Below are 18,000 nucleotides of genomic sequence, written 5' to 3'. Positions count from 1 at the left end.
AGTTAATCTCCATCAGGGCTCATAGGGAGAAGAGAGAGGGTAGGGAAAGGGAGAGGTTAGTGGGGGAGATTTTAAGAGTGGACAGGAGATATGCAGAGGCCCCTGATGAGGGACTACTTGGGGAGAGGCAAAGTCTCCAGACGGAGTTCGACCTGTTGACCACAGGGAAGGCAGAGGCACAGTGGAGGAAGGCACAGTGGGCGATGTCTGAATATGGGGAGAAGGCGAGCCGGATGCTGGCACATCAGCTCCGTAAGAGGATGGCAGAGAGGGAAATAGGTGGAGTCAAGGATGGAAGGGGAACTGCGGTGCAGAGTGCGGTGAAAGTGAATGAGGCATTCAAGGCCTTCTACGAGGAGCTGTATAGGTCCCAGACCCCAAGGGGAAAAGAGGGGATGCGACGATTCTAGGACCAATTGAGGTTCCCGAGGGTGGAGGAGCAGGAGGTGGCTGGTTTGGGGGCACCAATTGGGGTGGAGGAGCTGGTTAATGGACTGGGGAGCATGCAGGCAGGGAAGGCCCCGGGACCGGATGGGTTTCCGGTGGAGTTCTATAGAAAGTATGTAGACCTGTTAGTCCCGTTGCTGGTAAGGGATGGGGGGCACCCTGCCCCCGACAATGTCGGAGGCGACGATCTCTTTGATCCTGAAGCGGGATAAGGACCCACTGCAATGCGGGTCATATAGGCCGATCTCGCTCCTCAACGTAGATGCTAAGTTGCTGGCAAAAGTGTTAGCTACGAGGATTGAGGACTGTGTCCCGGGGATGATTCACGAGGACCAGACGGGATTTGTAAAGGGCAAGCAGCTAAATACCAATGTGCGGAGGCTACTGAATGTGATTATGATGCCATCGGTGGAGGGAGAGGCGGAGATAGTGGCAGCAATGGACGTGGAGAAGGCCTTTGACCGAGTAGAGTGGGAGTATCTCTGGGAAGTGTTGAGGAGGTTTGGGTTCGGGGGAGGGTTTAGTAGTTGGGTTAAGCTCCTGTATAGAGCCCCGGTGGCGAGTGTGGTCACGAACCAGCGGAGGCCGGAGTATTTCCGGCTGTATCGAGGGACGAGGCAGGGGTGCCCCCTGCTGTTTGCATTAGCAATTGAACCTTTGGCCATGGCGTTAAGGGAGTCGGGGAAATGGAGGGGGGTGGTCCGAGGGGGAGAGGAGCATCGAGTGTCGCTGTACGCAGACGACCTGTTGCTGTATGTGGCAGATCCAGTGGAGGGGATGGTTGAGGTCATGCAGATCCTAAGGGAGTTTGGGGACTTCTCGGGTTATAAGCTCAATGTGGGAAAGAGTGAGCTCTTTGTGGTGCATCCGGGGGATCAGGGAAGAGGTATAGACGACCTACCGTTGAGGAGGGCGGAAAGGAGCTTTCGATACTTGGGGATCCAGGTAGCTAGGAGCTGAGGGGCACTGCACAAACTTAATTTGACGCGGCTGGTGGAACAGATGGAGGAGGACTTTAAAAGGTGGGACATGTTGCCACTCACGCTAGCGGGCAGGGCACAGTCGATTAAAATGGTGGTCCTCCCGAGATTTCTTTTTGTATTCCAATGCCTCCCAATTGTGATTACCAAGGCCTTTTTTAAGAGGGTAAGCACGAGCATTATGAGATTTGTGTGGCCGAGCAAGACCCCGAGGGTAAGGAGGGGATTCCTGGAGCGTAGTAGAGATAGAGGAGGGCTGGCGTTGCCGAATCTGGGTGGCTACTACTGGGCAGCCAACGTGGCGATGGTCCGTAAGTGGGTGATGGAGAGGGGGCGGCATGGAAGAGGTTGGAGATGGCGTCCTGCAAAGGAACGAGCCTGGGGGCGCTGGTGACGGCACCGCTGCCGCTCTCGCCGACAAGGTACACCACGAGTCCGGTGGTGGCGGCAACGCTAAAGATCTGGGGCCAGTGGAGACGACACAGGGGTGCGATGGGAGCCTCGGTGTGGTCCCCGATCAGGGGTAACCATCGGTTTGTCCCAGGAAGGATGGGCGGGGGGTTTCAGAGCTGGTATCGGGCAGGGATTAGAAGAATGGGGGACCTGTTCATCGATGGGACGTTTGCGAGCTTAGGGGGGCTGGAGGAGAAATTTGGACTACCCCCGGGAAATGCCTTCAGGTACATGCAAGTGAGGGCGTTTGTGAGGCGGCAGGTGAGGGAATTCCCGTTGCTCCCGGCACGGGATTCAAGACAGGGTGATTTTGGGCATATGGGTCGGAGAGGGCAAGGTGTCGGCGATATACCAGGAGATGAAAGAAGAGGGGGAGGCTTTGGTAGAGGAGCTGAAGGGTAAATGGGAAGAGGAGCTGGGGGAGGAGATTGAGGAGGGTCTATGGGCTGATGCCCTAAGTAGGGTTAATTCCTCTTCCTCGTGTGCCAGGCTTAGCCTGATACAATTTAAGGTTGTTCACAGAGCGCATATGACGGGGGCGAGGCTGAGTAGGTTCTTTGGGGTGGAGGACAGATGTGGGAGGTGCTCAGGAAGCCCGTGTCCATATATTTTGGTCATGCCCGGCACTGGATGGATTCTGGAGGGGAGTTGCGAGAACAGTATCTAAGGTGGTGAAAGTCCAGGTCAAGCCAAGCTGGGGGCTAGCACTATTTGGAATAGCGGACGAGCCGGGAGTGCAGGAGGCGAAAGAGGCCGGCATTCTGGCCTTTGCGTCCCTGGTAGGCCGGCGAAGGATCTTGTTAGTGTGGAAAGATGCGAAGCCCCCCAGTGTGGAAGCCTGGATAAATGATATGGCTGGGTTTCTCAGGTTGGAAAGGATAAAGTTTGCCCTGAGAGGGTCTGTGCAGGTGTTCTCCAGGCGGTGGCAACCGTTCCTAGACTATCTCGCGGAGCGTTAGATGGAGTTCGGTCGACAGCAGCAGCAACCCAGGGGGTGGAGAGGAGGTGAGGGGCATCTCTTTCTGGGGGGGGGGGGATAGGGAAGGGGGGTTCTTCGGGGGGGCATCTGAGCAAGAAAAACATAAACGATCCGGAAAACTGATATGTACGGGAGGAATCCAATGTACAAAGTTCTGTATCATATTGATTTGCCATGTTTATGTCTTGCTATGCGAGTTTTTTCTTCTTTTTTGTTACGGGGGGGGGGGGGGGGGTTTGTTTATATGGTTGAAAATTCTGTTAAAAATTCTTAATAAACATATTTTTCAAAAAAGAGAATGATCTGATCAGAATAACTAAGTCACCTGGTTTGGCTAGGCAAACAATGTACTTTGCCTTTATGAGAAGAAAAAGATTTTCTAGACAGATGTGAACCCCAGGCAGCAGGATGTAGATGTGAGAATAATGCTTGGTTGAAGAAAATTAACAGGCCAGATTTTAACCTTCCAAGCCTCATGAGAACAGGGAGTGTGCTACTCACTTTGTTCACACTGCACTTGTGTGGTTTGAGTAATTTTAATTCCCTCGCTGGAGGTAGGCTACAGTCTCATAAATATGCAAACATCAGGGTCCTATTTTATAAATATGGCCTTGATGTGATTTTTAAAAGCATAGTCGTGCGTTCGACATTCGCAGTCAACTTTCTGGAGAAGCCTGGCACAAAGCAAAAACAAGTCCAGAAGAGAACCAGGTGGGCCAATTGTTGTGGTTTCCTTGTGGGTGAGAGTGTTGTTCTGTATAGCACAAGCAAACATTGGAATTTCCTTACAACGGCTCCCTTCCTGATCTCTCCCCCTGTCCCAAAACACTTGCCTATTAAAATTGTGGCTATGGACGCAGCACGGTGGTGCAGTGGTTAGCATTTCTGCTTCTTGGCACCGAGATCCAAGTTTCGATCCTGGCCCTGGGTTACTGTCCGTGTAGAGTTTGTACATTCTCCTCATGTTTGCGTGGGTCTCACCCTCACAACCCAAAGATGTGAGGGTAGGTGGTTTTGCCACGCTAAACTGCCCCTTAATTTGGGGGTGGGAAGGGAAGAATTCAGTGCTCTTAAATTTAAATAAGAAATATTGGCTAAAGTGTTTGTATCAATTGCTGACATTTCTATTACTTAAATGGTAGGGGAAAGTTGTTTTTTTTAATCAAAAAAAAAAAATGAAACTTGTCCGGCAGTTTCAGCTTTGATGGATTATTTACAAAGTCCTACGAGGATTTGACATTTTATTGCCAATAGCAGCCAGTGGGAAAAGCAGAATTGTAACTTGAGTTAAGATCCTGTTTGGAAAATTAAGCAAACTAAGAAAAGCACAAGCAGACCAAAATGGAGCTTTATTTTCTACAACTCTGCAGAATGCTTTTATCAGACTGAAAGTCAACAGGAGGGGCGGGTACTCTTAAATGAACAATAGCATAGTACTGAAGTTGTCACTCATTAGGTATATATATGCACCACATGTTAATGAAAAGACAATGCTTAGCAGCGAATGGTTGGTAATGTTTTTATTGATTTGTCATTACAGTTTCCTGACTGGGATCCAACTGCTGGTGGTATGCCTCCATTTGCAGCACCTTTGTACAGACAATTTGGTGTTCAGCAAAATACTTCTGCACCCGAAGAAGACATATTTGCACCATCATCTACCCCAAATTTAGCTGAACTAAGGGCTAAATATTCACAACAGCTGCTGAGGTGGACTAAAGTGCCATTTAAGGGCAAAATGCCACTTAAAAATAAATCATGGGTTCCTCAAACCCATGAAGACAAAGAACTTGAGTGCTTCAGATTGTTACCATATGCTTTCAAAGTTCCACTGCTAGAAGCTCATGAACGGCAATTACGAGGTCTGACTGGGACTCCTGACAAGTACGAGTTGGACACACCAAATATTGATAATGCATTTGTTCAACTGCTGATTGGTAAGAAAACTATACATTCACGTCAGCATCTAGAAAAAAAGTTGGGTGAACCAGAAAAGGTGTTGTGTAAGGCACAGTCAAAAGTGGGAGAAATTGTAGGTCCACTTCTAGTTGCCATACAGAAGTATGAATTGGATGAGTTGTCTGGAGAATTAGATTCCTTTACTACAGAACAATTGAAAGAGAGGCTGCAGTCAACAGCAATTTCATGCCACCAAGCCATTTTGTGCGCTGGACAGACACACTGCTGGCTGACCAATCTTCGTGCTCAAAATCTGTTGCAATTATTCAAATTCAAAACACCTGTAAAACCCCAAGACTATCCAAATATGACAACATCCGCCCTACTGGGTGCAGAAGCTGCAGAAGAGATATTAAAGAAGGGTGAAGTTTTGAAGCATGTGACCCCCGCACCAGCAATGAAGAAAATGCCGCCTGTCAATATTTACAAGAAAAAGGTTTTCCAAAGTCAACACAGGAAGCTGCAACCATATTACTGCAACCCGCATGCATTCAGAGGCCGTGGTGAGTTTCTCTCTTTATTGGCTGATGTGTGGGGAGTGATGACAGAAATAATTTTTAAAATTTGTTCATTGGATGTGGGTGCCACTGGCGAGGCCAGCATTTATTGCCCATTCCTGAGGACATTTAAGAGTCAACCACATTACTATGGATCTGGAGTTACATGCAGGCCAGACCATGTAAGGACAACAGATTTCTTTCCCTGAAGGACATAGTGAACCAGATGGGTCTTTACGACAAATCGACAATGGTTTTGTGGTGATCTTTAGACTTTTAATTCCAGATTTTTGTATTGAATTCAAATTTCACCACCCGCCATGGCGGGTTTGAACCCGGGTCCCCAGAGCATCACTCTGGATCTCTGGATTACTAGTTGAGTGACAATACCTCTATGCCGTTGCCTCCCCTTAAATAAATTTAAGTTGTTATTTGGAAAAGCAAATATATATACAAGATCATGGTTCAATCAAGTTGTGTAAAACTTGTTCAAGAACACAAATTTGTTTTCACTTCAGGGGAACATATTCTGACTTTTATAAAATCTAAATGGAAATTAGTCTGGCATTGGCAATTTAGTGGAAATATTGTACTTTTTTAGAAAAATCAAATGGAAGTTTAGTCAAGTTTAGTGCAAATTCATCTTCTTTGTAGCTGCAATAAATATGTAATTATTGCAACAGGGAAGTTGATCTTTAGTTAAAGACTAGAATTATGTGCAGTTTAGATATTAATGAAAATCATAGATTTGTAGGAATCAGCAAAGAGAATGTACATTGGATTCAGGTGTAGATCTGCTGTAAGCTGGGGAACAATCACGAAAGGAAATTTATTAGTAAAGTGGCGGTGCTTTATATGTAACGTGTGTGTGTGTGTGTGTGTGTGTGTGTGTGTGTATATATATATATATATATATATACTATGTGTATAGCAGAGGGAACAAATGGGCTACACTTGGAAAGAACAGTAAGGAAAACAGCAACTACATTGGGGTGGCACAGGAATTGATTCATGGAGCAGCATAATGGCGAGGGCTGTAGGAGAAAAGGGGATTCCTTAATCTGTGTTCCTGTACCACCATCTCCATGCCCTACCCCCAACAGGGCATGTTTTCTGTAGGGAGAACATGGGTTCTATGGGGTATCCTGCCACCACCTCCCCCAAGCTCTCTCCATAATACAGTAGGTGGGAGTGTCCAAAATTGCGAACTCACTCACCATTTTAAAATAAATAATTAATTGGTAATCAAACTTGTTAACAAGCCAACTGACCAGAATTTTATTTTGCTCATGCGAAATGCATGGACAGGCAGGCATGAGTAGGCAGGCCATTATTTTTAACACAACTGGTTAAAAGACAGGAAAGGAGGGATATGAACATCCTTCAGGAAGTGCCCTATGTGCACCAGGTGCATTCCCTGCACTCTTTTCCCTCCCACAGCACGTTATCCAGCCCTTTTTCTCCTCCCAGCCTGCCATCCAAAACCAACCAACCCATCCCATTCTTTTGGCTGCCCAATCCCTCCCCGCCTTCAGAGCAAGGACCTTACCTTGCTCTTGGATCCATCAAAGTTCTACATGGGTCTGCTTGCAGTCCCAGCAACGCCCACTACTAAGTTCTGGCTGACTGATTGACCAGCAGCTTTTGAGGGCAGGACTTCCTCCCAATGAGGGGTGGGGAAATCCCACTCTCATGTTTAGCCTGCTGGCAATGGGCAGGTTTTTTATAGCCGCATTGGCAATATGTCCTTCTGTGAAATCCATTCCCATCTCTTACCCTGGCAGCTTTCTAAGGTTGAACCAGATTGTTAGCAACCATGGTAAGGTACTTTACCTTGAGATAACCTTCTGATCACATAGCAGCACAATCCCTAATACCGCCTGTTTCCACCCTGTAACATTACCTGCCTCAGCTCATCCATTGCTGCAATCCTCATCCATATCTTTGTCACATCTAAACCTGACTATTCTATTGCTCCCCTGGTCAGCCTTTTACCTTCCATCCATCCTCAGCTTGAGTTCATCCAAAGCTCTGCTACCCATAAACCTAACTCTCAGCAAGTCCTGTTCACACATCACCGTATGCTCGTGGTTAAGCAATCTTCCGGTCCCGCTGCTGTCAACAGGTTTTACCTTTGTTCGCAGCCTCTGCTGCTGGGGAACCTGCAGCAGGGAGTCGCCACCGATGGTACCAGAAGATCCCACTGGTGGGATTGGCCGGAAAATTTCAGCCAGTGTATTTTTTTCAAAATCGTCCCAGGCCTCAGTGCTCCCTATTTTTGCAATCTTGTCCAACCCTACACTCCTCCCAAGATACCTAGGCTCCTCCAATTCAGGCCTTCTGTGCATCCCCAATTTTTACTGTCCGACCATTGGTTGCCAAGCCTTCACTGTCATGGCCATAAGCTCTGGAATCTCCTCCCTGTATCTCTCAATCTCTCATCTTCTTCGAGGTTCTTTAAAACCTACCTCTTTGACCAAACTTTTGGCCACCTGATCTAATATCCCCTTGTATTTTTGGGGGTCATATTTAGTTTTGTAGGTTTCCTGTGGAATGCCTTGAGATATTTAACTATCTTAAATACTATATAAATGCAAGTTGTAAATTGTGTATTTTATGGTGACGATGAAGTAAATAGAGCAGTGATTAGTCTTCCAGAGCTGTGGTTGTGGATAGAGAGCTGGTGGGAAGACCGGAAGCAGAGAGTGGGAATAAATGGGCCCTTTTCAGAGTGGCAGGCAGTGACTAGTGGGGTACTGCAGGGTTCAGTGCTGGGACCCCAGCTGTTCACAAAATACATTAATGATTTGGATGAAGGAATTGCATGCCAATACCTCCAAATTTGCAGACGACACTAAGCTGGGTGGCAGTGTGTGCTGTGAGGAGGATGCAATGAAGCTGCAAGGTGATTTGAACAGGCTGACTCAGAGAACTTCTTCTCTCAGAGAGTTTTGAACTTGTGAAAATTCTCGCCCACAGAAAATTGTTGGGGCCAGTTTGTTGGCTATATTCAGGAGGGAGCTGGACATGATCCTTGCAGCTAAAGGATCGAGGGGTATGGAGAGAAAGCAGGAGTGGGATATTGAATCTGCATGATCAGCCATGATTATATTGAATGGAGGTGCAGGCTCGAAGGGCCGAATGGCCTACTCCTGCACCTATTTTCTATGTTTCTGTGTATACAGCAGAGATTGGGTGGATTGAAAGAGGAGACATAGTTGCCTATGTGACAAGTGAAAGGAGATGTACTGTTGGGGAAACTGAAGCATAAAGGTTGGATTAGCATCAGAAATAAACAGAGACAGTATGAATTACATGTCTCTAGGCTACAGGACACAACACAGAGGTCTGTGGAGCTTGGTGGATAACTCATTGAAGCGAGCACTGTAATGTGCCAATGAAAGCTAATTGAATCTTTTGATGTATAGCCAATGGTATAGAGCACAAAGTAGTGTAAGGTACTGAACCTGGAAATAGTATGGTCAGTCCCTTGACAAATTCTGATTGAATTCTGTAAATTTGGGCATTTGTCAGTTTCACACTAGAAAATGACTGGGGAGGCTGATTACATTGTCTTAAAAATCAACTGTTATAATACTCTTTAGGGAAGAATCTTGGCCCTTATGTGACTCCAGTCCCACCACATCATGTAGTTTACTCTCAGTGCTCTTTCTAGTGACTGAGGAAGCCGCTTAGCTATAATAGATCCACTGCTGTTATCAGCACTAGGGATGGATGGGCCTCCCACATCCTGAGGACAGATCTGTTTTTAACAAGTTAGAACTACTCCTATTACTGCACCTAGTATATTGTACGCCAGGGCAGCATGGTGGCACAGTGGTTAGCACTGCTGCCTCACGGCGCCGAGGTCCCGGGTTTGATCCCAGCCCTGGGTCACTGTCCATGTGGAGTTTGCATATTCTCCCCATGTTTGCGTGGGTTTCGCCCCCACACTCCAAAGATGTGCAGGATAGGTGGATTGGCCAAGCTAAATTGTCCCTTAATTGGAAAAAATGAATTGGGTTCTCTAAATTTATTTTTTAAAAAGAGTGCAGCTTTGGCCCCATTGAACTCTGCCCTGGCCAGGTCGGCACCAATGTCCTGATAGATCCGAATTTGATCTTTTCCAGCCGAAGAAAGTCACCCAACCAGGCCGCTACCCCCTGTGATGATGCCGACCACCATTCCAATCAGATTTGTCGGCAGGCAATGAGAGAGGCGAAGGCCACAATGTCGGCCTTCCTCCCCACCATCAGCTCCGGCTTCGACTTCTCCGATATCCTAAATATCGCCACCAAAGGGTCCGGCTCCACTTCCTCCCCCACTATCCTTGCTCGCGCCGCGAACACTCCCACTCAGAATTGCTCCAATGTTTCGCAGTCCCAGAACATGTGTACGTGATGCACTGGTACCCGACCACACTTGTCACACTCGTCTGCCACCCCCTGAAAGAACCCACTCATTCTTGCCTGCATCATGTGTACCCTGTGTACGGCCTTGAACTGTATCAGGCTCACCCTTGCGCACGAGTAGGTCGCATTTATCCTTCGTAGCGCCTCACTCCATACTCCCCAGTTTATCTCCCCACCCAGCTTCCCCTCTCACTTCTCCTTAATCTTCACCAGCTGCTCACCTCTCTGCTCTCTCAGCCACCTGTATATGTCTATGATCCTGCCCTCCCCTTCCACATCCAGAAGCAGCTGTCATTCCAGCAGGGTGTACCTCGGCAACCTGGAGAACTCTTTCTAAACCTTCCGTCCGAAGTTACTTACCTGCAGGCACCTAAACTCACTTCCTCTCGGGAGCTCTACCCTCTCGTTCAATTCATCTATATTGGCAAACCGTTCCTCCAAATACAAACTCCTCACCTTAACCAGCCCCACTTCTCTCCACTTCCTATATCTATCCCCCCCCCCCCGGCTCAAAACCGTGGTTTTCACACAACGGCGTTAACACCGACATCCCCACTATCCTAAAATGCCTCCTCAGCTGGTTCCAGATCTTCTCTGTGGACTGCATCACCGAATTCCCCGAGTATCTGCGTGGCACCATTGGCAACGCTGCCATCACCATAGCCCTAAAGCTGGACCCCCTGCAGGATTCTTAATCCATTCTACCCTCATCTTCTCCACATTCGCCGCCCAATAGTAATGAAGCAGATTCGGCAACGCCAACCTTCCCTGCTGCCTTTGCCTCTGTAACAGAGTCCTCTCAACCCGGGGCACCTTCCCTGCCCATACAAGGTCCAAAATAATTGTGTCCAGTTTCCAAAAAAAAGGCCTTCGGTATAAAGATCGGGAGTGTCGGGAATATGAACAGGAACCTAGGCAAAATGTTCATCTTCACCACTTGGACCCTCCCTGCCAAAGTCAAGTGCAGTGTATCCCACCTCTTGATATCCTCCCTATCCTCCTCCACCAGTTTTGTTAAATTCCAGTTGGGAAGCATCACCCTTCCCCTCGCTATCTAAATCCCCAGGTATCTAAACCTGTCTCGTACACCTAAAAAGGCATTCCCCTAAATTGGCTCGCTGACCCAATTCATTCACCGGGAACACTTTGCTTATCCCTACATTTAACCTGTATCCCGAGAACGCCCCGAACTTCCCAACAGGCCCATGATCCTCTCCATGCTCTCCAGCGGATCCGAATCATACAATAGTAGGTCGTCGGCATAGAGTAACATCCGATGCTCCCTTCGTCCCCATGCAATCCCTTGCCACTCTGCCAACCCCCTAAGAGCCATTGCCGGAGGCTCAATTGCCAGAGCAAACAGCAGCGGAGACAACGGGCACCTCTGCCTTATTCCCTTGTATAGTTCAAAGTTCCGTGAATGCATGTCATTGATCCGCACACTTGCCCTCGGTGCCACATATTACAGGCGCACCCATGCCACAAACTTCAGCCTAAACCCAAACGTTCCCAGGACCTCAAACAGGTACGGCCACTCCACCCGGTCGAATGCCTTCTCCGCATCCATGAACACCATTATCTCCGGTACTTGAGCTCCTGACAGGGTCATTATCACATTTAACAGCCTCCTTATATTACGAGAAAGCTGTCTGCCCTTTACAAAGCTTGTTTGGTCCTCCGCAACCACTCCCAGGACATAATCTTCCATCCTTCCCACCACCAATTTAGCCAACACTTTCACATCTGTATTTAACAGGGATATGGGCCGATACGACCCAACGGTCCTTCCCCTTTTTTGGTATTAACGTGATCGTTGTCTGCGTCATCGCCTCCGGCAGTTCCCCCTTCTCCAACACCTCATTGAAAACCCCCCAAGCGATGTGGTGCCAGGTCCGTCGCGAACTCCGTCTAAAATTCCACCGCGTGGCCATCGGGCACCAGGGCCGTCCCTGACCTCATACCCCTTATACTGTCTGATATATCTCTCAGCCCCAGGGGCTTCTCTAGCACCTGCCCCTTCTCTACCTCCAGCTGTGGAAACTTCAATTCATCTAAGAACCGTCCCATGTCAACCTCTTCAACTCCCGGGTCTGTCCTGTACAATAATTCCTAAACGCCTCATTTATCTTCCCCAGTCCGTATCTTCAATGTTTCCCTACCTCCGCAGCTGCTGCGCTAACATTCAACTCGCCTTCTCTCCGTATGTATTGCACCCTCTTGCCCTACTAAGCTGTCCTACCACCCTCCGGGTTGTCAGCCTATCAATTTGCCGCTGTAACTTTTTCCTCCTCGCCAATCCGTCCGCAATGGGCACCCTTGAGTACTTACTATCGACCTCCACTATCTCGTTCATTAGCCGGTCATATTCCCTCCTTTTCCTAACCGCATGAACCTTGAACGAGATAATCTCCCATCGGACCACCGTTTTTAACGCTTCCCAAATAGTGGCTGCTGAGACCTCCCCGTTTGATTCAATTCTACATCATCTTTAATCACAACCCGCACTTTGTCCCAAAAGCCTCCATCAGCCAACAACCCCGAATCAAACCTCCACCTTGGCTTCTGCCCCGATCTAAGTTGAATCTCCAGCCAATGGGGCGCATGGTCCGAGATTGCTATCCCCCCATACTCTGCCCCCTCCACCCCGACCAAAATCTCCCGGCACACCACAAAAAAGTAAATTCTGGAGTATACCCGGTACACATGCAAATAAAGGAAACTCCCTTCCCCTGGGTTCTGGGAGCAACATGGGTCCACCATACCCATCTTCTCCATAAACCCACCCAGCTCCTTTGCCATTCGTATCTTACCCATTGACCTGGGGCTCGATCTATCTACCCTCGGTTCTAGGACACAATTAAAATCTCCTCCTGTGGGCAGCACGGTGGCACAGTGGTTAGCACTGCTGCCTCACAGCGCCGAGATCCCAGGTTCGATCCTGGCTCCGGGCCACTGTCCGTGTGGAGTTTGCTCAGTCTCTCCGTTTTTGCGTGAGTTTCGCCTCCACAACCCAAAGATGTGCAGGGTAGGTGGATTGGCCACGCTAAATTGCCCCTTAATTGAAAAAAATGAATTGGATACTCTAAATTTTTTATTTTTTTAAAATCACCTCATAATCAACTGGTGCGTGGCCAAGTCCGGGATAGCTGCCAGCAACCCCCTCATAAAACCTACATCATCCCAATTCGGTGCATACACATTCACCAACACCACCAGCACCCCTTCTAATATCCCACTCACAATCTCATATCTCCCACCCGGGTCCCTCACTTCCTTTGTACTCACAAACCCAGTTTTCTTACTCATCAAAATTGCCACTCTGCAACTTTGAATCAAACCCTGAGTGGAAAACCTGACCCACCCTTAGCTTAATCTGGTCCTTCATGTTGAGGTGCGTCTCCTACAAAAAGACTATGTCCACGTTCGAGCTCCTGAGGTGCACAAAGACTCCAGATCTTTTCACTGGTCCATTGAGCCCTCGCACGATCCACGTTATTAGCCTTACCGAGGGCTTATTCCTCCATTTCCCTCTATCGTCTGCCATCCTCCCCTTTTGGCTCTACCCCCGCTAATTTCACCCTATACCTGACCAATCCAGGATGGCCCCTTTCTCTGCCCCTGACCATGTTTCTTCTCCACCTCCACATCGGAGGAAAAGAAAACCCCCACTCCCTCCAACCCCCACTCCACCCATATTCCCAACAACTTAAAAGTGCCAGCACCTCAGTCCCCTAGATTTTTTTAGTTCAGTTCTCCCCCAGTTTGTGCTCCTTGATAAAGTCATTGGCCACTTCTGGGGTCTCAAAATAGTATTCCCGGCCTTGATACGTCACCCAACGTTTCGCTGGGTAGAGCACCCCAAAACCTGATCTGCCATCGATGTAGCACCGTCTTTGTTTTGTTGAACACCGCACGCCATTTTGTCAGCTCAGTTCCAATGTGCTGGTATGTTCAGACCTTGTTCCCATCCCATTCACAGTTGCGCTTCTCCCTGGCCTGCTGCAAAATCTTCTTTTCACAAACTTATGGAGCCTCACGATCACTGCCCGCAGCGGCTCTCCCGTTCTATGCCTCTACCTCACAGACCCATGCGCTCTGTCCACTTCAGGGGCCTTATCCACCACTCCCTCGGCCACCAGTATCCTCGAAACATACCTCGTGGCGCTCGCATCTTCCACTCCTTCAGGCAGGCCCACTATCTGCAGATTCAGTCTTCTCGATCTATTTTCCTGCTCCTCCACCTTTGCTCTCAATGCCTTATAAAGATCTGCTAAGAGCCCCACCTCCGCCTCCAGTGCCACCACCTAATCGCTGTGGTCCGACATCACCCTCTCAATCTCTCGGATCTGCGACCCCTGCGCCTCCAAGCATTTCTCCACCCTCTCCATCGAGCCCATCAGGGATGTCACAGCCCCTTCGATGACCTTTGAGCGATCCTCCTGCATCTCCTTCCTTTGCTGGCAGAATTCTTCCTTGATGAAAGCCATCAACTGTTCCATCTGGAAGGGCAGCACGGTGGCGCAGTGGTTAGCACTGCTGCCTCACAGCACTGAAGTCCCGGTTCGACCCCGGCTCTGCGTCGCTGTCCGTGTGGAGTTTGCGCATTCTCCACATGTCTGCGTGGGTTTTGCCCACACAAATGATGTGCAGGGTAGGTGGATTGGCCATGCTAAATTGCCCCTTAATTGGAAAAAATGAATTGGGTATTCTAAATTTATTCTTTAAAAGCTGTTCCATCTGGGGCTTTCCAAAATGCACTAGCCCTTCCACCACTGTCATCCTTCCACTGGCTGCTGCACCACAGGTCTCCTTCAACTCCGTAGCCAGGTCTTTCATCTTTTGCCGGGATTGGTAACCAGCAGACATACTACTCCCAGGGGGGAACACTCCTCCAACCTTCAGCTACACTTTTCTGTCGAAGTTGCACCGCATTCCGGGTAAAAAGAGCTCTTTTCTACGCCTTCCGCCACCGGAAGTCATATCTGGTACTATTTACCTACATCAGTGTTTCAGAATGTCCTGCAAAACATGATAGCAGCTTTATATATGCAACTTCTTCATAATATTTGGCTTGCAATCATTTGTGCTTGATGTAATTGTTCTTTCATGATATTTGTGCTTCAAAAAGATGGTTACTTGTGAGACAAAAATCACAAATACATAAACTTTTAAATTGACTTAACCCTTTAGCAGCATAAACCTTCAACTTTAAAAAAAGTTATTATTGCAGCAATCATTATTGTAAAGGAAGTAAGTGCCAAAATATGAGGTTGTTTTGGAGCAATCAACAAGCTTTGGTGCTTTGCAGTGTGATCTGATACTGGAGCAGGTAGGATCAATGAATCGCAGAGAAGGCTGAATGGTGCCCTAATGTCAGGAGAACAGGCATGAAAGAGGGAGTAAATGACGGTGTATGGTTTGATGCTGTTCTAGTAGTGTTTTCATCTATGTACTTGAGGGAAGAGAACACAGAAGTTATTACTACAAAGGCAGCAAAATCTAGCTTATAAGCAGGAGGGTGGGAAGGACCCTGCACAGTGGTAATATTGGCTGCTGTTTCCCAATTCTGATTTTGTTGCATGAGGAAGGGTGAGTGTGGGGTTAAGGAGGCCTGCAGTCCACCAAATAGGATAATAGATTAAACTTCATTACTGGTATCATAGTAAAAACAACTGAACTGCTTAAAAAAAAAGTAAACTACTTTATAATGAACCTGGAGCTATTAAAAATGAAGTACTACTATAGTTATTGCAGTAATACTCTCACATTTAGGCCTCACCTTGCGCTCATGTTTATTATTGACATCAATGCACTCCTGAGCCTCTGCACTTTCCTGGCCTCTTTACTGCTGTTCGGTTCTGCTCATTTTTTAGCCCTGGGCAAGATTCTGCTTTCTTGGTTGCTCGCTTCAATCTTTTAGCCAGCTCCAAACTTCACCCCCCAAAAAAAAATTCAAGCTAGGGAGGGGAAGGGTGCAGTCAGCCAGGATTCTCTGAAAGAGATAAACTATTTTAAAGATTATGTATAATCTTTCTTGTGGTACTTAACATTTACAACATATCCCCAAGATTCCAAGTGAATTTGTGTTGGGAATTACATGGATTCAAGCCTATAATCATCTGCATTGAGACAGTGTGATATACCATGGTGCAGGTAGCACAGTGCAGGGTCCCAGGGTCGATTCCCGCTTGGGTCATTGTCTGTCTGGAGTCTGCATATTCTCCCCGTGTCTGCGTGGGTTTCATCCGGGTGCTTTAGTTTCCTCTCGAGTCCCAAAAGATGTGCTGTTAGGTAATTTGGACATTTTGAATTCTCCCTCTGTGTACCCGAACAGGTGCCGGTATGTGGCGACTAGGGGCTTTTCACAGTAACTTCATTGCAGTGTTACTGTAAGCCTACTTGCGACAATAAAGATTATTATTATATTACAAATTTTACCGGATGTTAAAATGTCTCTTGCTAATATCCCATATTGTTTTATTACAGGAAGACCATTTCGAGGACACCCAAGAGGGCATCCTATCTTTAAGAGCATATTCATGCCTTGAAACCAGTAGAAACAAGATAATGTCCACTGGATCACAGCAGAAGGAATCCCTCCCATTTTGTGAATCTCAATATTTTAGAACAGTTTTGTTAGTTGAATATCAAGTTTAAGTTAGATTTTCTAAAACACAAAATTACAACTGACAAAAGTCAAAAGAGTTTTGCATTTATTGTTGCAGAAGTAGGAATTTAAAACTTATGATCTTCCCACACTTGTCTATCCAAAGTTGTGAGTTGATGATTTGTTCTGAACATGTACCACTTTGTTACAGACCAACTTACTGTCCAGCATCTGTTAATGTTCTCAAGCTGGAACATGACCAGATTTTTGTAGGGCAGCTCAATCTAATTTTTGCCACCCTCCCCGTCTTCTTGGCTACTCCTTCCAATGCAAGGATAAGATTGTTTAGCTTGCTTTGTGGGTTTATGTTTCTATCCTTGTATTATACACCAAGTCAATGATGTTTAATCTAATAGAATTCCATTAACATTGTCAAGTGATGTGATCAAAATAAATGTTGAGTATTCCAAATTTGTAATGTGTCATTAATAAACCTGTGAAAATTGTAATATATGCCTACTGGCAAATTGAGTTTTATTTGTTCAACTTGCTTGTAGAATGCAAAAGTGTTCACAGACTAATTCATATATATCATACATGGAGATGGTTGGAAAGAGGACGATGGCGGCATCATTTTGGATAGCCTATGAATAATGGGAAACCCCAGCATGCAGGGGTCTGTCCACAAGGTAAGAATGGCTCACCTCACAGGAGGGGGGGGAGGGGTCAGATACCCCCCATCAGAATAGTCACCTGGAACCTGAGGGGACTCAACGGACTAGTAAAAAGCTCCAGGGTCTTTGCCATCTTAAGAGCCTGAGGGACGACGTAGTCTTCCTACAAGAGACACATTTAAGAAAGAAAGACCGACCAAAGGTAAGGAAAAGCTGGGTTGGACATTAGTATCAGTCATGCTTTGGCACACGGGTGAGGGGGGTGGCCATACTGCTCAACCAAAGGACAGCCTTCACCGCGACGAACATGGTGACGAACGCAGGGGAGCGATATGTAATCGTTAGTTGAATCCTGGAAGGGGCCCCAGTGGTGCTGGTAAATATATGCACCCCAAACTAGGACGATGCTGAGTTTATTAAAAAGAAACAATGGAGGAGATCCCCGACCTCAACTCCCACCAATTAATCATGGGGGGAGACTTCAACCGTGTAGAGAACCCAACGACGGACAAGTCCAGCCCCAGATCAGAGGAAAAATCAGGAATGGTGTAAAAACTGAACATCTTTACGGAGCAGAATTGGGGGGGGCGGGGGGGGGGGGGGGGGGGGCATGGAGGTGCAACCAGCCGAGGGAGAAGGAGTTCTCCTTCTCCCATGTTCACAAAGCCTACTGCCACATTAACTTCTTTGTAGTGGGTAAGTTGGTGCTTCCAGGGGTGGTAGGGGCGAAATACTCTGTGATAGTAATCTCGGACCATGTGCCACACTACATTGTCATGAGGTTGAGATGGGCCTGACCCAGTGCTCCCCATGGAGGCTGGGCACAGCCCTCCTTGCTGACAAGGTGTTCTGCGAAAAAATGTCACACTGTCACAAGCCATCGACGGGTACGTAACCTGCAACCAAAATGGGGAGGTCTCACCCTCCACATGCTGGGAGACACTGATAAGGGGTGAAATAATAGCATGTAGGGCCCTCGGGGCAGGAAGAAA

General features: G+C 47.6%; 1 protein-coding gene across 2 annotated transcripts in view; it reads left to right on the top strand.

The window, feature by feature from the left end:
* Nucleotides 1-16,847, top strand: part of LOC140426801 (uncharacterized) — a 140,369-nt gene extending 123,522 nt beyond the window's left edge. For both annotated transcript variants that reach the window (XM_072511989.1, XM_072511990.1), the window contains exons 14-15: nucleotides 4,400-5,321; nucleotides 16,214-16,847. In XM_072511989.1, the coding sequence (XP_072368090.1) occupies nucleotides 4,400-5,321; nucleotides 16,214-16,275 (984 nt within the window). In that variant the 3' untranslated portion in view covers nucleotides 16,276-16,847. The remainder of the gene's footprint in view (nucleotides 1-4,399; nucleotides 5,322-16,213) is intronic.
* The last annotated feature ends 1,153 nt before the right edge of the window (nucleotides 16,848-18,000 follow it).

Source organism: Scyliorhinus torazame, chromosome 7, assembly GCF_047496885.1.
Source record: "Scyliorhinus torazame isolate Kashiwa2021f chromosome 7, sScyTor2.1, whole genome shotgun sequence".
Lineage (NCBI taxonomy): Eukaryota > Metazoa > Chordata > Chondrichthyes > Carcharhiniformes > Scyliorhinidae > Scyliorhinus > Scyliorhinus torazame.
This window is presented reverse-complemented; position numbering and strand designations above follow the sequence as displayed.